Consider the following 15,786-nt stretch of genomic DNA (forward strand, 5'->3'; position numbering starts at 1 on the left):
ACTCTTTGTTTATTAATTAAGCAAAGTACGAGGAAGGACCACCCAAGGGAGCGTCCTTCCTTAATCAGGCAATCCATTGTTCTCTTGGATCAGGGGGGCGTTCGTCTACTGCTATTTACTTTTATTCGTGTTATCTTATTTTTCTATTTTTCTGTCATTCGACTCTAGAATTGTAGAAATAAATTTGACTAAAAATACTACATGAATTTACACCATTGTATTAATATCGTCAAAAAATACAACTGAACTCTAAACTTTGTTTTCAATCAATCACTTAAAAATCCATGAGGTACGAAACGAAGCAGGGGCTAAAAAATGTCATCGAAGCAAAAAAGTGGCGAAGCTTCCAAAGGGCGAAAGGTGTGAACGGAAGATGAATAAAAATAGAAGACAGGATTCGACGAGCCAGGAAGAAGGTCAGGCGTGCAAGCACTGTGTTTTTCAGGACACCTGATGCAGAGTACGTGCACTCTCACGTAAAAACAGCGACGATGTTTCCCTCCATCCCCGACAAATCTCGTGAGAAGCGCACGTACAACCCTTGCAAGAATCATTCTAATAGCTCTCGCGACACTCTAACGCAAATACTAAAAATTGACAAATTCGTGTTTCGCTAAAATATTCCACTCGCCACCAGCTCTGAATTTTTCAAAAGAAACATCTGTAATATTGTACGTTTCGTCGACGCGTAAAACAATCATGAGCCTATACAAAGCTTAAAATTTTATTAACCGAGACTATTTCAATCTAAAATGTACCAGAAAGCTGGCAAACTCGATAGGACCTAAAATCATCTGCCCTATCAGCGGAATAGAAAAAAAACCCTGCGAACCTAAATAACAGAACAGAGATCAGCAGCACAATGGAAACGACGTTGAAGGTACTCTTCTTACAGAGGAATTAAAAGGCTGGTAAAATGGTTAGAGCACGCAGAGCGCGACGTGCACGTTCATCGAACAAGAGATGATTTCGAATGTGGAGCGCAGAGGTAAGCGGAGGGTGAAATTGACAGGGAGACGCGTGATGGGAGCAGAAGCACCCACGAGGCGTGTAGACCAGCGGTGCTGTTTTGTTTACGATGCTTTTGTTCTGGGTGAAGAGTAACGACCATTCGTTACCGGGTACTCGTCGCGTGAGTGCTTCATTCCGCAGGTGAGAAAGCTCTCCTCGTCCCATCTTCTTGAATCCACCCTCTACCCTCTTCTCTTTCTCCCTCCTCCTATACTTTTCCCAGCACTTCTTCCTGGTGGGCTGGTAATTTTAACAAAAATTAATTCCGACCCTATCTAGCTCCACGGCCTTTTTTTTTATTTAATTACTTTATGTGAAGTCACATCACGAGGTTATCAGTGACCACATCAATGATGACAGTTTCATTATAATTTATTTAACATGTTATAATTTGTAATGCGGTATATTGTTTAGGAATTTGTTATTTTAACCCGTACTTTAATCAAATATCAAACCTAGCGTTGAATATTCGAGACCAAATAAGGATAAACTTCTAATTTTCTGTCCACCCGTTTGATACTCTCCAAGAATGCGCAATTTCCTGATTTCTCGCGACTGGAGCCCTTACCTTGGCATTATTCAGCACGAAACACGCTAGATACTCCAATAAAGCCAAGTCACAGGCAGTTTTTCGATGCGGAATGCTTTTAAGTGCCGAAGCTCGAGTTTAAAGTGTGCCTTTCGCTGTTGTAGATCCTCCTCGCTCTTATTCGCGCGACAGCCAACCGTTTCCAGTCGTGAATCTTTTTTTCCTGTTTCTTCCTCTCCACGGATTTCGTTCTCCCGCGACCCTAATCCGATTCAACCGGCTGAAATTCCGGTATTTATTAATTTCCCGTCGCGGAAAGCCATGGTAACACGAAACCAACGCCACCCGGACCTGCGCATCCGGCCGCAGAGGAAACGTACACGATACGCCGAAAATGCGAACAATAATGAAGATTAAAGCGCGGTTCCTACCTAGAACATGGGAATACGGTATTTTCGCGGTGGGCATGCGGTATTTAATTCTTCGTTACTCCGCGCTATTTCGAGAAACGAAATTTCTAAACAGATGCATCGAAAGGAAAATAAAACCTTGAAGCATCTTTCGGTGAATCCATTATTTCATCGTATTTAGGAAATCTTAGCCCACGTATATATCGGTCCTTTTTATTGTTTTTGATTTTGACGTTTTTACAGACCTCTGTTTTTTCATGAATTTCCCTTTGTGTGTTTAAATTCACTGTAAGTGTTACCAGGGCGGAAAGCTAACATTACGCATGGCCAGAATTCAGTTGCGACGCGAGATATTCAAAACTATCTGTTCTATTTTTTCATTCCATTTTGTCCTTATATTTGTATTCTATCTCTATTTTTAACGCAACTGAATCGTAGGCATGAGAAATTTCAACAAACAGATACTGCATTGGTGAACGAAAGTTTCGCTATCGCATGACGAAGTCCGATCACACACCTCGCGTATTCACCTATGCAAAAACTAATTCGGCTTGGGTTATGAAATTTCATCTTATCCTTTGCACTCTTTAGGCCTGTTGCTATCAAAATTTTATATTATTTTAAATATATAGGAATTTTTACCAGGAAGCAAAGAGAAACAGAGCGCTGTTAAAAATATTATCAGGAATTTGAAGACACACAGGAGATCTTTAATCGTATCCCGATTGTTTAATAGCACGCAAAGTCTAACGCACAAAAATAAAATCACCCTTCCACTAAAGTTTAATCTTGGATTGCAAAGAACACTAGGCGGAAAAAGTATATAATAATAAATGTATTCGCCAGAGAATAATAAATAAATGTATTAATTTTATAATTCAAACCCAGCACGAAGCTATATTATTACCATCGTAGATAGCCGCAGAGACGATAAACCGGAGACAAACGGGGAGGGTGAGAGCGAAAACGGATATATGGGCGCGCAGAGAAGATTATGGCAGAGAAGGAACGAGCAACGGATTTCATTCCGCACGAGATACATCCCGAGTATCCGCGACTGTTTTACGAGCACACTCGCCCGAAAACGAGACCTCTTTTTCTAGACCACCCCTTTCACACCTTTCCGCAACCCCCGCTGGGTTCGTTCAAGCTCCTTTCATTCAGAGTAAACCCTTTGAACGGGAACCGCTAAAATTACAGTCTGCACGCCAATCGAATAGAACTTGATTATCTATTTTGTCGTGAGATTTCTTCGTGGACGATGATCTGCAGTTAGCGCGGTCATTGTACTTTCACCAAATCGCTTATTAACCACCTTTACAATTTATACAAATCAAAGGATGATCATTACTCGATCTTCGACAAACTATTTATTTCATAGTTAGTAGTGCATATGAGTTTTGCTTTCGAATGTAAACGAATTGAATTTGTTTTCTGATTTCCAAATGATTTCTAAAAACCTACTTCATAGCATATTTTTATACAATGATATAATAATGATAGAAAGTGCGTGTAGATATTCGTCATGTCCGGCCTTGTTCTGACCTCGACGTTTTCAGCGAAGAGAATATGTACATTGGATCGAGTGATGAGACACTATAAGTGCATTCACAGATAGTCATTGAGGTCATAGACTAGATGTAAAGGGTCGATTGTAAATGGCCGAGTGAAAAACTAGTACACGTATGTCAAGCTGAAACGAGGATGACTGATGTTCCATGAATGAATGTAATTCGAGGACAAGGCTGAGTATAAGAAACATTTATATAAACCATTTCCAATAGTTTCAGTTGATGAATTTTTACCTTACTGTCCTGAACATATTTTATATATACTCTGGCGAAATTTCATCGATAACAACGTTGCCAGATTCGTCCTTCCTATTGTTGCTGGGCGAAAACTATTCTCCTCGAGATATGGCGAAATAAAGCACGGGGGAAAAAAAGAAGAACGGGAGTGTAAAAATCATAGGAAAATTTCGGAGACGTGGTACAGTCAGGTCTGTTGCCCGAGGCAGACATATTGGGCACGAAACGTGCTCGGAAACTGTAAAATATTTGAAAGCTCGTTCTCACCCTTCTTCCTTCCCTCCACACTATCTCTGCAAGTGTTACCATCCACGGTTAACCCATCTTATAATATATCGCCTACTTGTTCCACGTACAAAATAAGCCACGACCTCCTTGTCTCTCGCACGGTTAATCCTGCGGTTTATCAGCCAGCTCATCTGCTCGCGTGCTCCAGGCTTCTTCGAGAGTGATTTCTATGATTTTTGTGGAGCGCACGTTATTAGCTGTCCGATAGTGACTGATGAATGTGTGGAAACTTTCGGTATTTTCACTTTTGTTTTAGTAATCTCTATTTTGTCATGCGTTGGAAATTTATTCGACTAGTGCGCATAGTTTTTGGAATATTACTATGGGATATTAGTTAATGTTATCCTGAAGGGTTATTCTATTTACTGTTCTCAGTATTAAAAAATATGAAACATCTTTCCATAACTCTGGATTGTACTTGCTCCAGTGACGATCTATTTGTGTCTCAAACGAAATACGCGCACCATGCCTATGTATAACTGATGAGACATGCATGCCTCGTCACCATGATCCAAGACCGCAAAAATAATTCCATTTGTCACGTTCCATTTCGCACGTATTTGTAAGCGTACAAATCGGTCTCCAAATTTCTCACCTGGATCCCAACATCTCCAAAATCTAATGACTCCATACATTACACCCCGAATGCCTCGAGGGATCAAGGAAGTTTACACCACGTACAAGAAACATAACCACGACGAACGATAAAGCTATCTTAACACGTCGGAATCGGGAACGTGTCATCGTGGTTTCGCCCATTAGAATGCAACAGAAATCCACGAGACGAATCGATTAGCCAACACGCGCCGCATGTAAATTCAGCTCGAGTCACGACTGATCGATGAGTCAGGCCGAATTATCGGATCCCCGCTACGATTACAAAGTATGGAAGAGCTTCGATCGACGCCTACATCCGGCGTCCATGAAAAAAGAAATTCGAGGATCCTTGCAAGCCATGTCATAAACGTTTCATCGTGCCGCCCTTACGTGAGTGTTTTCTTCTTTCTCGTTTGGCCAGTTATTTTTATTCAAACCGCCGACAGCGGAATCTTTCGACACGTCAGACCTCGCGTATTAATTAACCACGGTGTGTTCCCGACGCGAGACGGAAATACCGCTGTGATTTTTAGAATCTGACACAGAATCACGTCACGCGCTCGCATTTTACGCGTTCTCGCGAGTCCAAATGGGTTAGGATTAAGCGTTCTAAAAGAGTCCGTTAGATAGGTATTATTTCTCCGTGTAGTTTGTTGTTATATAATATTAGAAGCAGATTTGTTTGCATTTCATGAATGTGTATCTAAAATTATGCAAGAAAAATTCACCCAATATCAAGCGAATTTCTTCGCAGGAGCATCAATAGGATTATAATTCTAAGAAATCCCATCTTCGAGGGCCATTTTGGTGAACACTCGCGGATATCGCCGGATATTCCCCTCCTCGTTGTCGAAAACAAGCTATCTCTCGTAGCTCGTTTCAGATTTTTAACCGCCGCCGCCTCATAAATTTTAATCGAGTCGACGTCTCATCTGTTTTTAAAGAATTACACTATCAAGCGGCCTTAACGCGTATCGCCCGCATCCGGCGTCTCTCAATTTTCCAAAACGTTAATCCCAGTATTTTTCTTCTACTTATCTTGCCGTTGAAGGTAGAAGCAGAGTTTCCTATAGAATTAACACCGAAAGAAATTTTTAGTGCGAAAATGTCAAACGTTTTACGAACGTTTCAAAATAAGTCATCGAAAAAAATGAAGGTGACATTGATATCTCGGAGTCGCCTCCAGCCAGAAAACAAATAATTACCTCCACCTTTATTTAAATCAAAATCTCATCTAAACGAGTAGTAAGTATCTCACGAAGAACCGAGGCGATTCGATGGAATAACGTCGAGTGGAATAACGTCAAATATTTCTCTTTGTAGAAGGTACGCGTATCTCGATTCCGAACTGTTTCTCTAATAGGGTGCTCCTCTCGAACGTAGAAACGTGGGAAGACGATGGCGGTACGAAAGAAGGGTGGAATCGTCCTGGCGTACGGTACCAGCGAACAGAAAATAAGGATCTTCTTTACAGTCGGAACCATCGGAGACCCTCGAAGAACTGTCGTTTAACCTGAAAAACTTTCGATGCAAATTCGTAATATTTCACTGCACCTCTCGCGAACTTCTCGGAAAGTAAATTTCCTTGCGCGAAACAGTTTCAAGGGTAAATGAAAGTACGGTGAAGCGTTTTTAAACGCTTAGCCTTCGAAGCACTTGGAAACTCTATTTGTGCGACTCGTGGAGTTCTAACCGAGAGATTAGATTGTCTGCGTTTTCTCTATTTTCAATTGCGAGACACTTTTGGGCAAACGTTAAATTAAAAGTAGCAACTTTGATCACCCATTGTGAAATAATCAATGATAGAAATATTTCGTTTGAAATTCAAGCATCCACACTTGAATAAGTATTTTTTTACGCAAAATATCTTTTTACAGATTAAAATTGTTAATAGTCGCTAGTGTTCCAAGATTAGCTTTGAATCAACTACGAATTCAAATAGAAATTGACGTAGCCTTAACCACGTTTGATATTAAAAGGCTCGAGACTCCGTTAGAAGTACGCAATTACAATGGATGACAAACCGAACGAAAGAAGAGTTCAACTTCATCCAGGAATCGCGACAGACCGATGACATACTATTAAGTATTGACGATGCAGCAACGCAAAAAAGTTACCGTTCGCCACGGAAATCGGAAGGGAGAGAAACGGATACAAATGAGGCTACGGGGATGAGAGTTATCTCGCATCCTGCGGGAGCTATTCGTCCCCTTCCACCCCGTTTTCCTCCACCGTATCCCACCAGCGCAGCCCACATTCCCTCTTTGCATCCGCCTCTGATAAGAGAACCGGAAACTCGCCAAGCGGCTGAATCTTTCGTTCTTCCGGATAACGCGACGTTTTTGCGCCCCTGATCGCTCAATATCGACGCGGAATTGTCTTCTTGGCGCGTAACGTACGAACATTATTACCTAAGCTGCTTTCTACGAGTATACTCCTCGCGAAAATATTGGCGATTTTATGTCTACGTATTAATGATCACAAAAGGCAGAAGAAGAAAAATCATGACGGTGATGGTTGAACGTATGCAAATCTTTGTAACATTTAAACTTCCTTTGACGCAGGATTTTTAATGCGAGTTTCCTAACTTTATAACGACAGATCGGATGGCACAGAGCGCGGAAAGGCGAGATTAGACTTCGCATAAAAACGAGATGCCGGGATGAAATATCTGCTGAATCTGAGAAGCGACTTCCCGGCGTTATGAAATCCTTTAAGAAGGAAATAAAGATATGCTGATGATCATAAAGCCATTTCAAGACATTAATACTTTGTAACTGCGGCTCAACGGAAGATTTTATTAAATCCTTCTTTATGAATCTTTCTCTTTGGGAGCCGACTCGCATTATGTCCAATATCGCCTTATTTAACCGAAAGCGAAAAAAGGCACTCGCTAAACATGAATTTATTACGCACAAACGAAACGCAAGTTCCCATTTATTCGCTGCTTATATTTTCAAAGAAATTTTTACAGACGATAAACGTGCCATTGAAATTTTTACAACCGCGTTGCCTCTACGTTTGCTCTGTTAAAATTTTTATTAAAAATTTTCCTCATCCCTCGTAAAGTTCCTACGATATTACACGAATAATTTAAATAATAGCTGCACGTGCTTCGCGAAAATTCCCTGTTTGACTGCGCCATTGAGAGGCAAGAGTTCTTATTCGAGCAATTTTTAACGGACCGTGGAACCAGTAAGATTTTCGTAAAATCGCGAATGAGACACAAATGTATTATATATTGTTTGTATGATGTTTCATAGTAAAAGTGGTCCAATATGTAAATAAAGCACTACAAAACAAGGCATACGTAGAATTCGTAGAAAAATATAAATAACCAAGAGCGACAAAAGAAAAGAATAATTCAGTGTTCAAGTTACATCCGCTCCAATGAGGCGCTTCATAGAAATCGGTCGATTTATTTCTGAGAGTGACCCGCCTTAACTAAGAAAGATGTCCATGCTCTTGAAAAGAATCACTGTACTTCCCATACTGGACAGAGAACAATTTGCGGTATACGTGAATTCGAGGGCCTCGTTGATATAGAACACGAGGTATCCATACTTTAACTCCAGTTGAACGAACCAGTGAATCGTAATAAATAAGATAAATTTGCAGTGAATCGCTGGTCGCGTAAAACGAAGAACATAAGAACATCGTGGAAAAAGATTGGTAAAAAGCGTGCTGATTATTCTCGAGGTGTCCTCGGCGGATGAAGGATCCTCTTGGGAATTTCGTAGCCAGAATCGTCATAGTGAGAGACGTCTGGTAGAGCAAGGGAGGACAAATGATCCTCGAGACTTCGAATCACCACCACGAGTCCGGCCATTATCGTTGAATGAATTGACACTTACCTTTCTTCTCACCGAAGAAATCCGCGTTGACGTACGTTGCACAAAACGCAGCGAATATCAACGATTCCAATCTGAAACACAACGTTTTTATGTTAATTTCCTTTGAAAGTGTATCAGATTAAAGGATCGTGGAAACATACATTTTGTTTTTTACTATAGTTTCACCTTCAAGAAAATGTTTGCCCATTGCACTCAATAATTAAACAGAAGAAAGTATTAACTCCCAACTTTAGTTAATAAGTACTTTGCTAGGAATGAGTGCTTCGTTGCACCGATGGAACTTACTACGTCAAACTAGTTCAAAAAAGTCTAATACGCAGAGTCGTAGCGTTACATGTATAAAGTTTGCAACCTTCTACTGGCAGAAGTAGAAATCCGTGTTGGTTGAAAGTTGTAACGAATTGTAAGAGTTCTTAGTGCACGTTCGTGCTGTTTTATGACGCAAAGGGGTGCAATTGTTGCGAATACTACGGCCTTTCTAAACGATCTTGCAGAGTTTCATTCGAATATACCGCGCTCTATGCTTTACTTTCATTTTACTCCAACAGGCGGCACAGTTGTACACGCGACCAGCGTGGAAGTGTATCGTTTCTGTACGTAGGAGTGTAAAGTAGCAGCAGAGTTACCAAATCTGTTGAATAGTGTTGTATTTATCGCTAGAACACACCAACAACGATGGGTTATGGGTCTGGGACTACACTCTAGTATGATTATGTGTATAGGAACAAGAACTAGTCTGCTAGACAAGGAAGACTGCGAATAACCTCATCTAACCAACAAGGTAAGCTGTTCACGTGGTTAATAAAACGTCGTACCGTGTTATGCACATCGAAGCATTAAATATAAGCATGCAACTTACAAAATATAACTCAAGAATAAATAAACTCCTTATCAATTCTGACAGCAAATCCCTTATGTGATTTATTTATTTCGAAATTTTCGCATGAGAATGAAGGCGGTCTTCAGGGTTTATTAAAAAACTTGTTTAAACCGTTCTCTGACGAAATATGGATTAATACCTTTGTGAATTCTAATTTAAACTTATATTTGATTTATAGCACGATCAATTATGATGCAATATAGCGATTGTCATATACTTGAGAACAATTAACAATATTGTATTCGTTTCATACTTTTATATATTTCATAGCATATTTTGAATAAGGATAATTTTGCAATCTAGGCAATCCAAATGCAAGCCACTCGAGTAAATAGGAGTCCGCAAACTACGTTCGCCCTTGAATAGACGTCGTAGCGCGCGGAGGAAATATGCCGTTCTCCAGGAAACACTTCAAAAGGGTCCCAGTGCACGTAGTGGAAAACCACGACGATGTCTTGCCATTTATTTACCGCTGTCTGGGCTCGAAGCATCTTCCATTCGAGGGAAACACGATCGTGCACTTGGACTCTCATCCCGACATGCTCGTACCGAAATCCATGCCAGCGGACACGGTGTGGAACAAAAATGAGCTGTTCGATGAGATCAGTATCGAGAACTGGATCTTACCGGCGGCTTACGCGGGTCACTTAAAGCACTTGATCTGGGTGAAACCACCGTGGGCGAATCAGATGGCCGATGGAGTGACGACCTTCCTCATTGGTAAGCACAAGGAAAACGGTCAGATAAGGCTCACGTGCACCGAGCCCTACTTCGTCAGCGAGGGACTGTACGCCATGGCTGACGAGCTGGATAACGCGCGAGAGGTCACCCTACACGTGATGACTATAGGCAAATTCATCGAGGATCCAGGGACGAGGGACGATTTCACGGCGATCAGCTCCGCTCTACGTCAGTATCTACCCGAGAGAGACACCCCCTACATTCTGGACGTCGATCTGGACTTCTTCAGCACTAGGAATCCTTTCAAAACGATCTACGATCGCGTGAACCTCTATGACAAACTGGCGTCCTTGTACGCTTTCAAGCGACCCGACTCGACGGAACCCAAGGCCCTAAAGGACGCGACCACTGCGAGGAACGAGCAACTCGCCGAGCTGGAAAACTTATTCGGGTACTTGGAGGAGCACAGAAGTCTTCAGGGATATCAGGGCGAGAAGTCTGCCAGATACGAGGCAGTGGAACTGATTTTTCACGAAGTGACCAGGGTTTACAAGGAGTCGGAGATCGACTGGAAGTTGGTACACGACGCAGGCTGTACCAGGGATGACACGGATCTACCAGACCACGTCACCACGAGAAAGGATCTCGATCGGTTGATCGGTGGTACTTTCTGGTCCTTCCTGGCAGCCCTTCCTGCTACGCCAACCATCGTCACCATCGCAAGATCCAGCGAGGACGAATACTGTCCTCCCGAAGACGTCGACCAGATTCAACTTGAGGTTCTGGAGGAAATTCGTCAACGTCTGGGGGATATCGACGTACAGCTATCGTATGGGGAAGAGGAGATATTTTAATTTAGGAAAAGTAAATAGCTCGATCGAAATTATTTCATACGTAGGGTAGACTTCACTAGTTACTTTTCAGTTTTCCCTTTTTGGGGGCTTTTTTAGAAGCAAAACTCGTACAATCAAGAATTAGGTAATTCAAATGTTGCTAGAAGATTGAGAATAATAAAAATACATGCTCAAGCCTGATAAGAGGCATATCTTACCCATAGAATACTTCATTAAATTATCCACCCCTCTTATACCAGAAATATAAATATGATTACTAAAGTAACAATTTGGTTTTGAGTTTTGAATGACATTTTTCATTCCTAAAACATAATACAAAAACGGTAATAATAATTTATCTTCATCTCCATTTATCGTAGAGAAACTTGTGCATTTAAGGAGACTGTTGAATTATATACTATGTATATTCATGATTCTGGTGCAAGGAGATAACGTATAATGTATGTTTACGAAAGACTGAACTAAATCGTATTTTTCTTGTACAATCGCATTAACACGGCGAAATGGGAACGCCTACAGAACTTATGATAACTGATACTCCCGCCAAAGGGTTGTTTAATCCCGCGCATAAAACACTTCCAACTGGATTGGGGTTGCGAGTCTGTATGAATGTATCTCGCGTCGAAGGGTGTCAACATACCCGTTTTATTCTCACGCTTTCCTTTATTTTCTTTTCATTTCTGCCGGCAACACGGTTTTATATACAGTTGTGGCATAAAAACTTATCAGTCCTGTATGCAACAATGTCAAGTATCAATAAACCTACATGCGCTGAATCGTGTCCTATTTATTCCACGAATACAAAACAGCAGTTTCAGATTCAGATGAGGACGTAGGAATATAAATCAGAGCAAGTATACACGTGTAACAAATATTCTTTTAGAATTGTAAGTTCTAAAAGTATCACTGACAGCGATGCTGAATGCTCTTATGAAACCCCCTATGTATCGTTTCGCCTGCAAATAACTAATGCGAGATAAAATGAAAAAAAAAACAAGGAAAAATGGAGGTAGAAATACCGTGGGATGAAAGTAGAACCGATAACGATAGGAGCGCGAGCAAATAGCAACCCCCTTTGCGCGAGGTATAATGTCTACGGGTGGGAAAGATACGTGATCTCGTGAACGAAAGGCGCGAGATTAGCGCAAAAACGATTCGAAATGTTGGGCGTTGTTTCGAGCAAAACAATAAGGGTTCATCTCCTGAGACTTCCAAGGGGGAACGATAGCACGCCGCCGGAAAATTGGGTTCGTCGAAACCTGTTTCGTTAATGCGATCTCCCGTGGAAAAAGCAAGCCCTCAAAGGATGTTGAAAACTTCCCGCGGAAAAAGCTATTGTGCACAAAGAACTTATTTAGCGTAAGTACCAGCTTTAGCGTGAGGTCCAGCTTTATGAATAAAAAGTTCTCGCAGTTTTTTTCTTTCTTTTGCACTCTCCCTTCCAAACATGAGTGATATTAAAACTCATCTTTGATATTTTTTTTTTTTCATAGCAAGTTTGCTAGAATGTAAATATTAACGGAAACTCGTCGTCAACGTTCTCGAAAGAATTTTGATTCTGATTTAGAATCTTGGATGCAAATTTTATTACTACGTATATTTTAAATTCGTTTTAATCTTAATCTTCTGGAGAGAATCCTTTACGCATATTTTATTATTTACCGAGACCGTCACAGTTGAACCTATCAACCTTAAATTAATCGAGAACTATCGCATAAAAAATGTCTGAACCTACTCGTATATTTACGATTATCCAGCAAGGACTTTGACATACAGACTTCATTCCAAGTCCTTCTATTGTGTGGTCAAATCCATCTTTTTTATCATGCATGAAAGAAATACATTTTTCTCATTTTTTAAAAGACCCAGGAGAATACAATGGGCGAACGAATCTGTCGTAAAATGACGCGTCGATAGCAGTGTCTCTCAACCTTTTCTGGCCCGTAACCACCTCTTGAACTAAACATTAAATTTTTACTTATACACCGTATGAATATAGCATTTCGATAATGCAAACATTTTCTGAAAATTTTGTCCGTTTTGTCCTGGAGGATATGACCTCAATTGAGAATCCCTGCACCTATGTGACCAACGCTTTTCCACATCGAGCAAACAATTTCTCACGTCCCGAGGTCAGTAGAACACGAGGAATTCAGTGGAAAAGTGTGACACGCATTTGCATCCCTAGGCGAGAGGCGAGCGTAGGCGTATCGCGACGGCTGTTGATCTTGAATCACGATCGAGAATGTTGATCTTGCGTAACGCCTACCTACTAGCATAATCGTGTCCGCGATTTTCGATTTCCGTCTGACAAGATCGTTGTACATGTCCAATACACCTGCTACCAATTATTTTAATTAATGGAGTACGTGATTTTATCTAAACCTATTCATCTTAACTATTCGACCTCTTAGTTCATGTTTTCCTTGGAAAATTATCTAATTATCTAAAATATCTTTAATTCATTATCCGAGTGATCTTCATCGGAATAAGAATTTTGACCACCTCTGTTCGGAGGCCTGGTTATGATCGCGAGGCGTTGAAATCTCCAGCGAACCTAATCACTAGAAATCTCCTTTTTTACGCGACGCCCGATATGTAGAATTCACGCAACACTGACTTCCGATGTTGTCACACGGGCAACTGTGCTTTGATAGAAATATATTGGACACGACTGAGCCTTTATATCAAAGGAGTGGCTTGTGTTGTTAGAATTGTCGATGCATAAAGGACACCCGTATCCATGCCCACGATAGTAATGCCGAATGGAAACGAACACAACTTCTCACTTGGCATCAAAGTTCAAGTCTACATAAGTTTCTCGAACTTTCACTCAATTTGTTCTTTTATATAAAATAATTTTTTCTTGTACTTTCTAACTTCAATCTTATTTAACTTAGCTTGTTTGAGGAAGATTCCTTTAAATACGAATGGCGTCATCGACAGAAGGATACAAACGTTCATATAAATCCCTATTCAACGGAAACGCACAACAAAGGAGGAAACTGGAGAACCTCGAACGATAAAGTTCACAAAAACAAACCGCAAAAGCTGAGTTCTCGTAGACGTAATTTCTGCAAGAAATAAACATTTACGCGATATTGTATTTTATTGCGTTCCGTAAATGGATATGGATGAAGTAAACTCTTTGCCTCGCGATCTACCTTTTATAAAAGAATTTTCATACGTATAAATATGAAATGGAAGGTTGTTTCGAGTTTACAGTCGCGTCGACAAAGTGAACTCCAACCTTTGTAGAATTTATGCTTGCGAGAAGGTCTGGAATCTTTTCCTTTTAGCTCCTCGGAAGGTTTGTTGGCATTAGTCTCTTTTTCTCCCTCGTGATGTTTTCTTTTAAATCGTAAAAGTTTCCAGACATGATAACAACCAAAAACCGATACTCGCAACGCCATACGAATTTATCTAGAAGCTCAAACATTGTTTTGATCATTCAACGATGTTCAACAGAGAAGAAAACATGCAACGTGCTTTAACTTCAAAAAATAATAAAAAGGGTTTCAAGAGTTGGCTCTTCTCGAGTCTTTGAGAGACGAACGCTGAGCTCGCTATTGCCACCCGATGAGAGCCCCGCATAAATCCGGGTATACGTAATGCATTTTCACTCGGAAAAAAAAGGCCTATGGTATATTTAGAAGCTACCATTGAAACATACTACCTACATTGTTAATAAACCAGGGACGAGTGTCTTGGCCTCGCTCCAACGGTATCAAGAGATCCCAACACACGCCCAAGTACCTTCACCTGAAACCTCCCGTAGAATTCCAGTATCAGAACCCCCATCGAACGCACATAGGCCGAGTTAGTAGCAAATTAGGAGACTAAACGCGGACTAAGGTCGTTTCTTAACAACAGAAGATTGGAAGGAATGAAAACGTACAAGTCCCCTATCGTTCGCGATAATGACAACGAATGACGACACTCCGTTAACCCAGTGGCCCGGCGAACGATATAAAACGGAATTAAAAGAACAGGGAAAACCCCGGCGAGATCCAGAGACACGTGTACCGGCGACGGAATAATTAAGCGAGGAGCTCGAGTGGCGGCGTCGTCGACGACGACGGTGAAGTGGTGCTCGTTAATGAACCGATACACCAGAGGCTCCTGACAGCCGACGAGAATCTGGGGGAAGAACGGATCATGTCTATTCTTTAACTGGGTGCCACGGCAATGAACCAATTTCGCGTTTCATCTAGCCGAGGAACACCTTTCAAATTCATCTGGTCACTGGTAATTATTATGGTAGTTGGACTGGCCACTTGTTTCTGGAAAATATTTGTTTGGCGTGTTTGTAAGTTTGACATTTTTACAAGCTACAGCTGGAGTCTAGTAATTAGAGTGCTTTCCTCCACAAACTAGGAGCATTAATTTAGCAATTACAGCAGAGCATATCGGGAGAATTAGCATGAATCTCGCCGCACAGGGGAACTGTCGTTCCGTAAAATGGCTGCCACCGTATATTTTTTTTCGACGTCGCCCCATTAACGCCACCTTGTACTCCGGCGAGCGTCCCGCCGCTTTAATTAACGGCGCCATAGATCATCGGACACGCGGAAGGGAGCGACGGTGGTTTGTATTTCATCGGGTTTTTGCGATCGGTGACAGGGCGGACTGCGGAATCTCGAGGATCCACAATGAGGTGACGAACGACGAAAAATAAAGAAACGAATTTATTCCTGTCCCGAAGGTAAAGGTGGATCGGTGGCAGACCTCCCGTGGTCGACGGGAAGAAAAACCGCGGTAGAAGCTTGTATATTTAATTAAACATCTTTATTTTTAGCTTCCAGGCTCCGAAAGGACTCGAGCTTTCGGCGTATCACGATTTTCCAGGAATTTTTGGCGGATACGTGAGCGGA

General features: G+C 41.3%; 2 protein-coding genes across 7 annotated transcripts in view; one reads left to right on the forward strand and one right to left on the reverse strand.

Annotated features, from left to right (window-relative positions):
* LOC128877874 (collagen alpha-2(IX) chain) overlaps positions 1 to 15,786 on the reverse strand; it is a 236,225-nt gene that overhangs the window by 210,408 nt on the left and 10,031 nt on the right. For all 6 annotated transcript variants that reach the window (XM_054125494.1, XM_054125495.1, XM_054125491.1 and 3 more), the window contains exon 2: positions 8,498 to 8,568. In XM_054125494.1, the coding sequence (XP_053981469.1) occupies positions 8,498 to 8,568 (71 nt within the window). The remainder of the gene's footprint in view (positions 1 to 8,497; positions 8,569 to 15,786) is intronic.
* Positions 9,058 to 11,108, forward strand: LOC128877875 (UPF0489 protein C5orf22 homolog). The gene is made up of 2 exons (XM_054125499.1): positions 9,058 to 9,278; positions 9,681 to 11,108. Exon 2 carries the CDS (start codon positions 9,767 to 9,769, stop codon positions 10,910 to 10,912), a length of 1,146 nt encoding a protein of 381 aa, XP_053981474.1. The 5' UTR covers positions 9,058 to 9,278; positions 9,681 to 9,766; the 3' UTR covers positions 10,913 to 11,108.

This window comes from Hylaeus volcanicus, chromosome 6 (genome assembly GCF_026283585.1).
Source record: "Hylaeus volcanicus isolate JK05 chromosome 6, UHH_iyHylVolc1.0_haploid, whole genome shotgun sequence".
NCBI classification, from domain to species: Eukaryota; Metazoa; Arthropoda; class Insecta; order Hymenoptera; family Colletidae; genus Hylaeus; species Hylaeus volcanicus.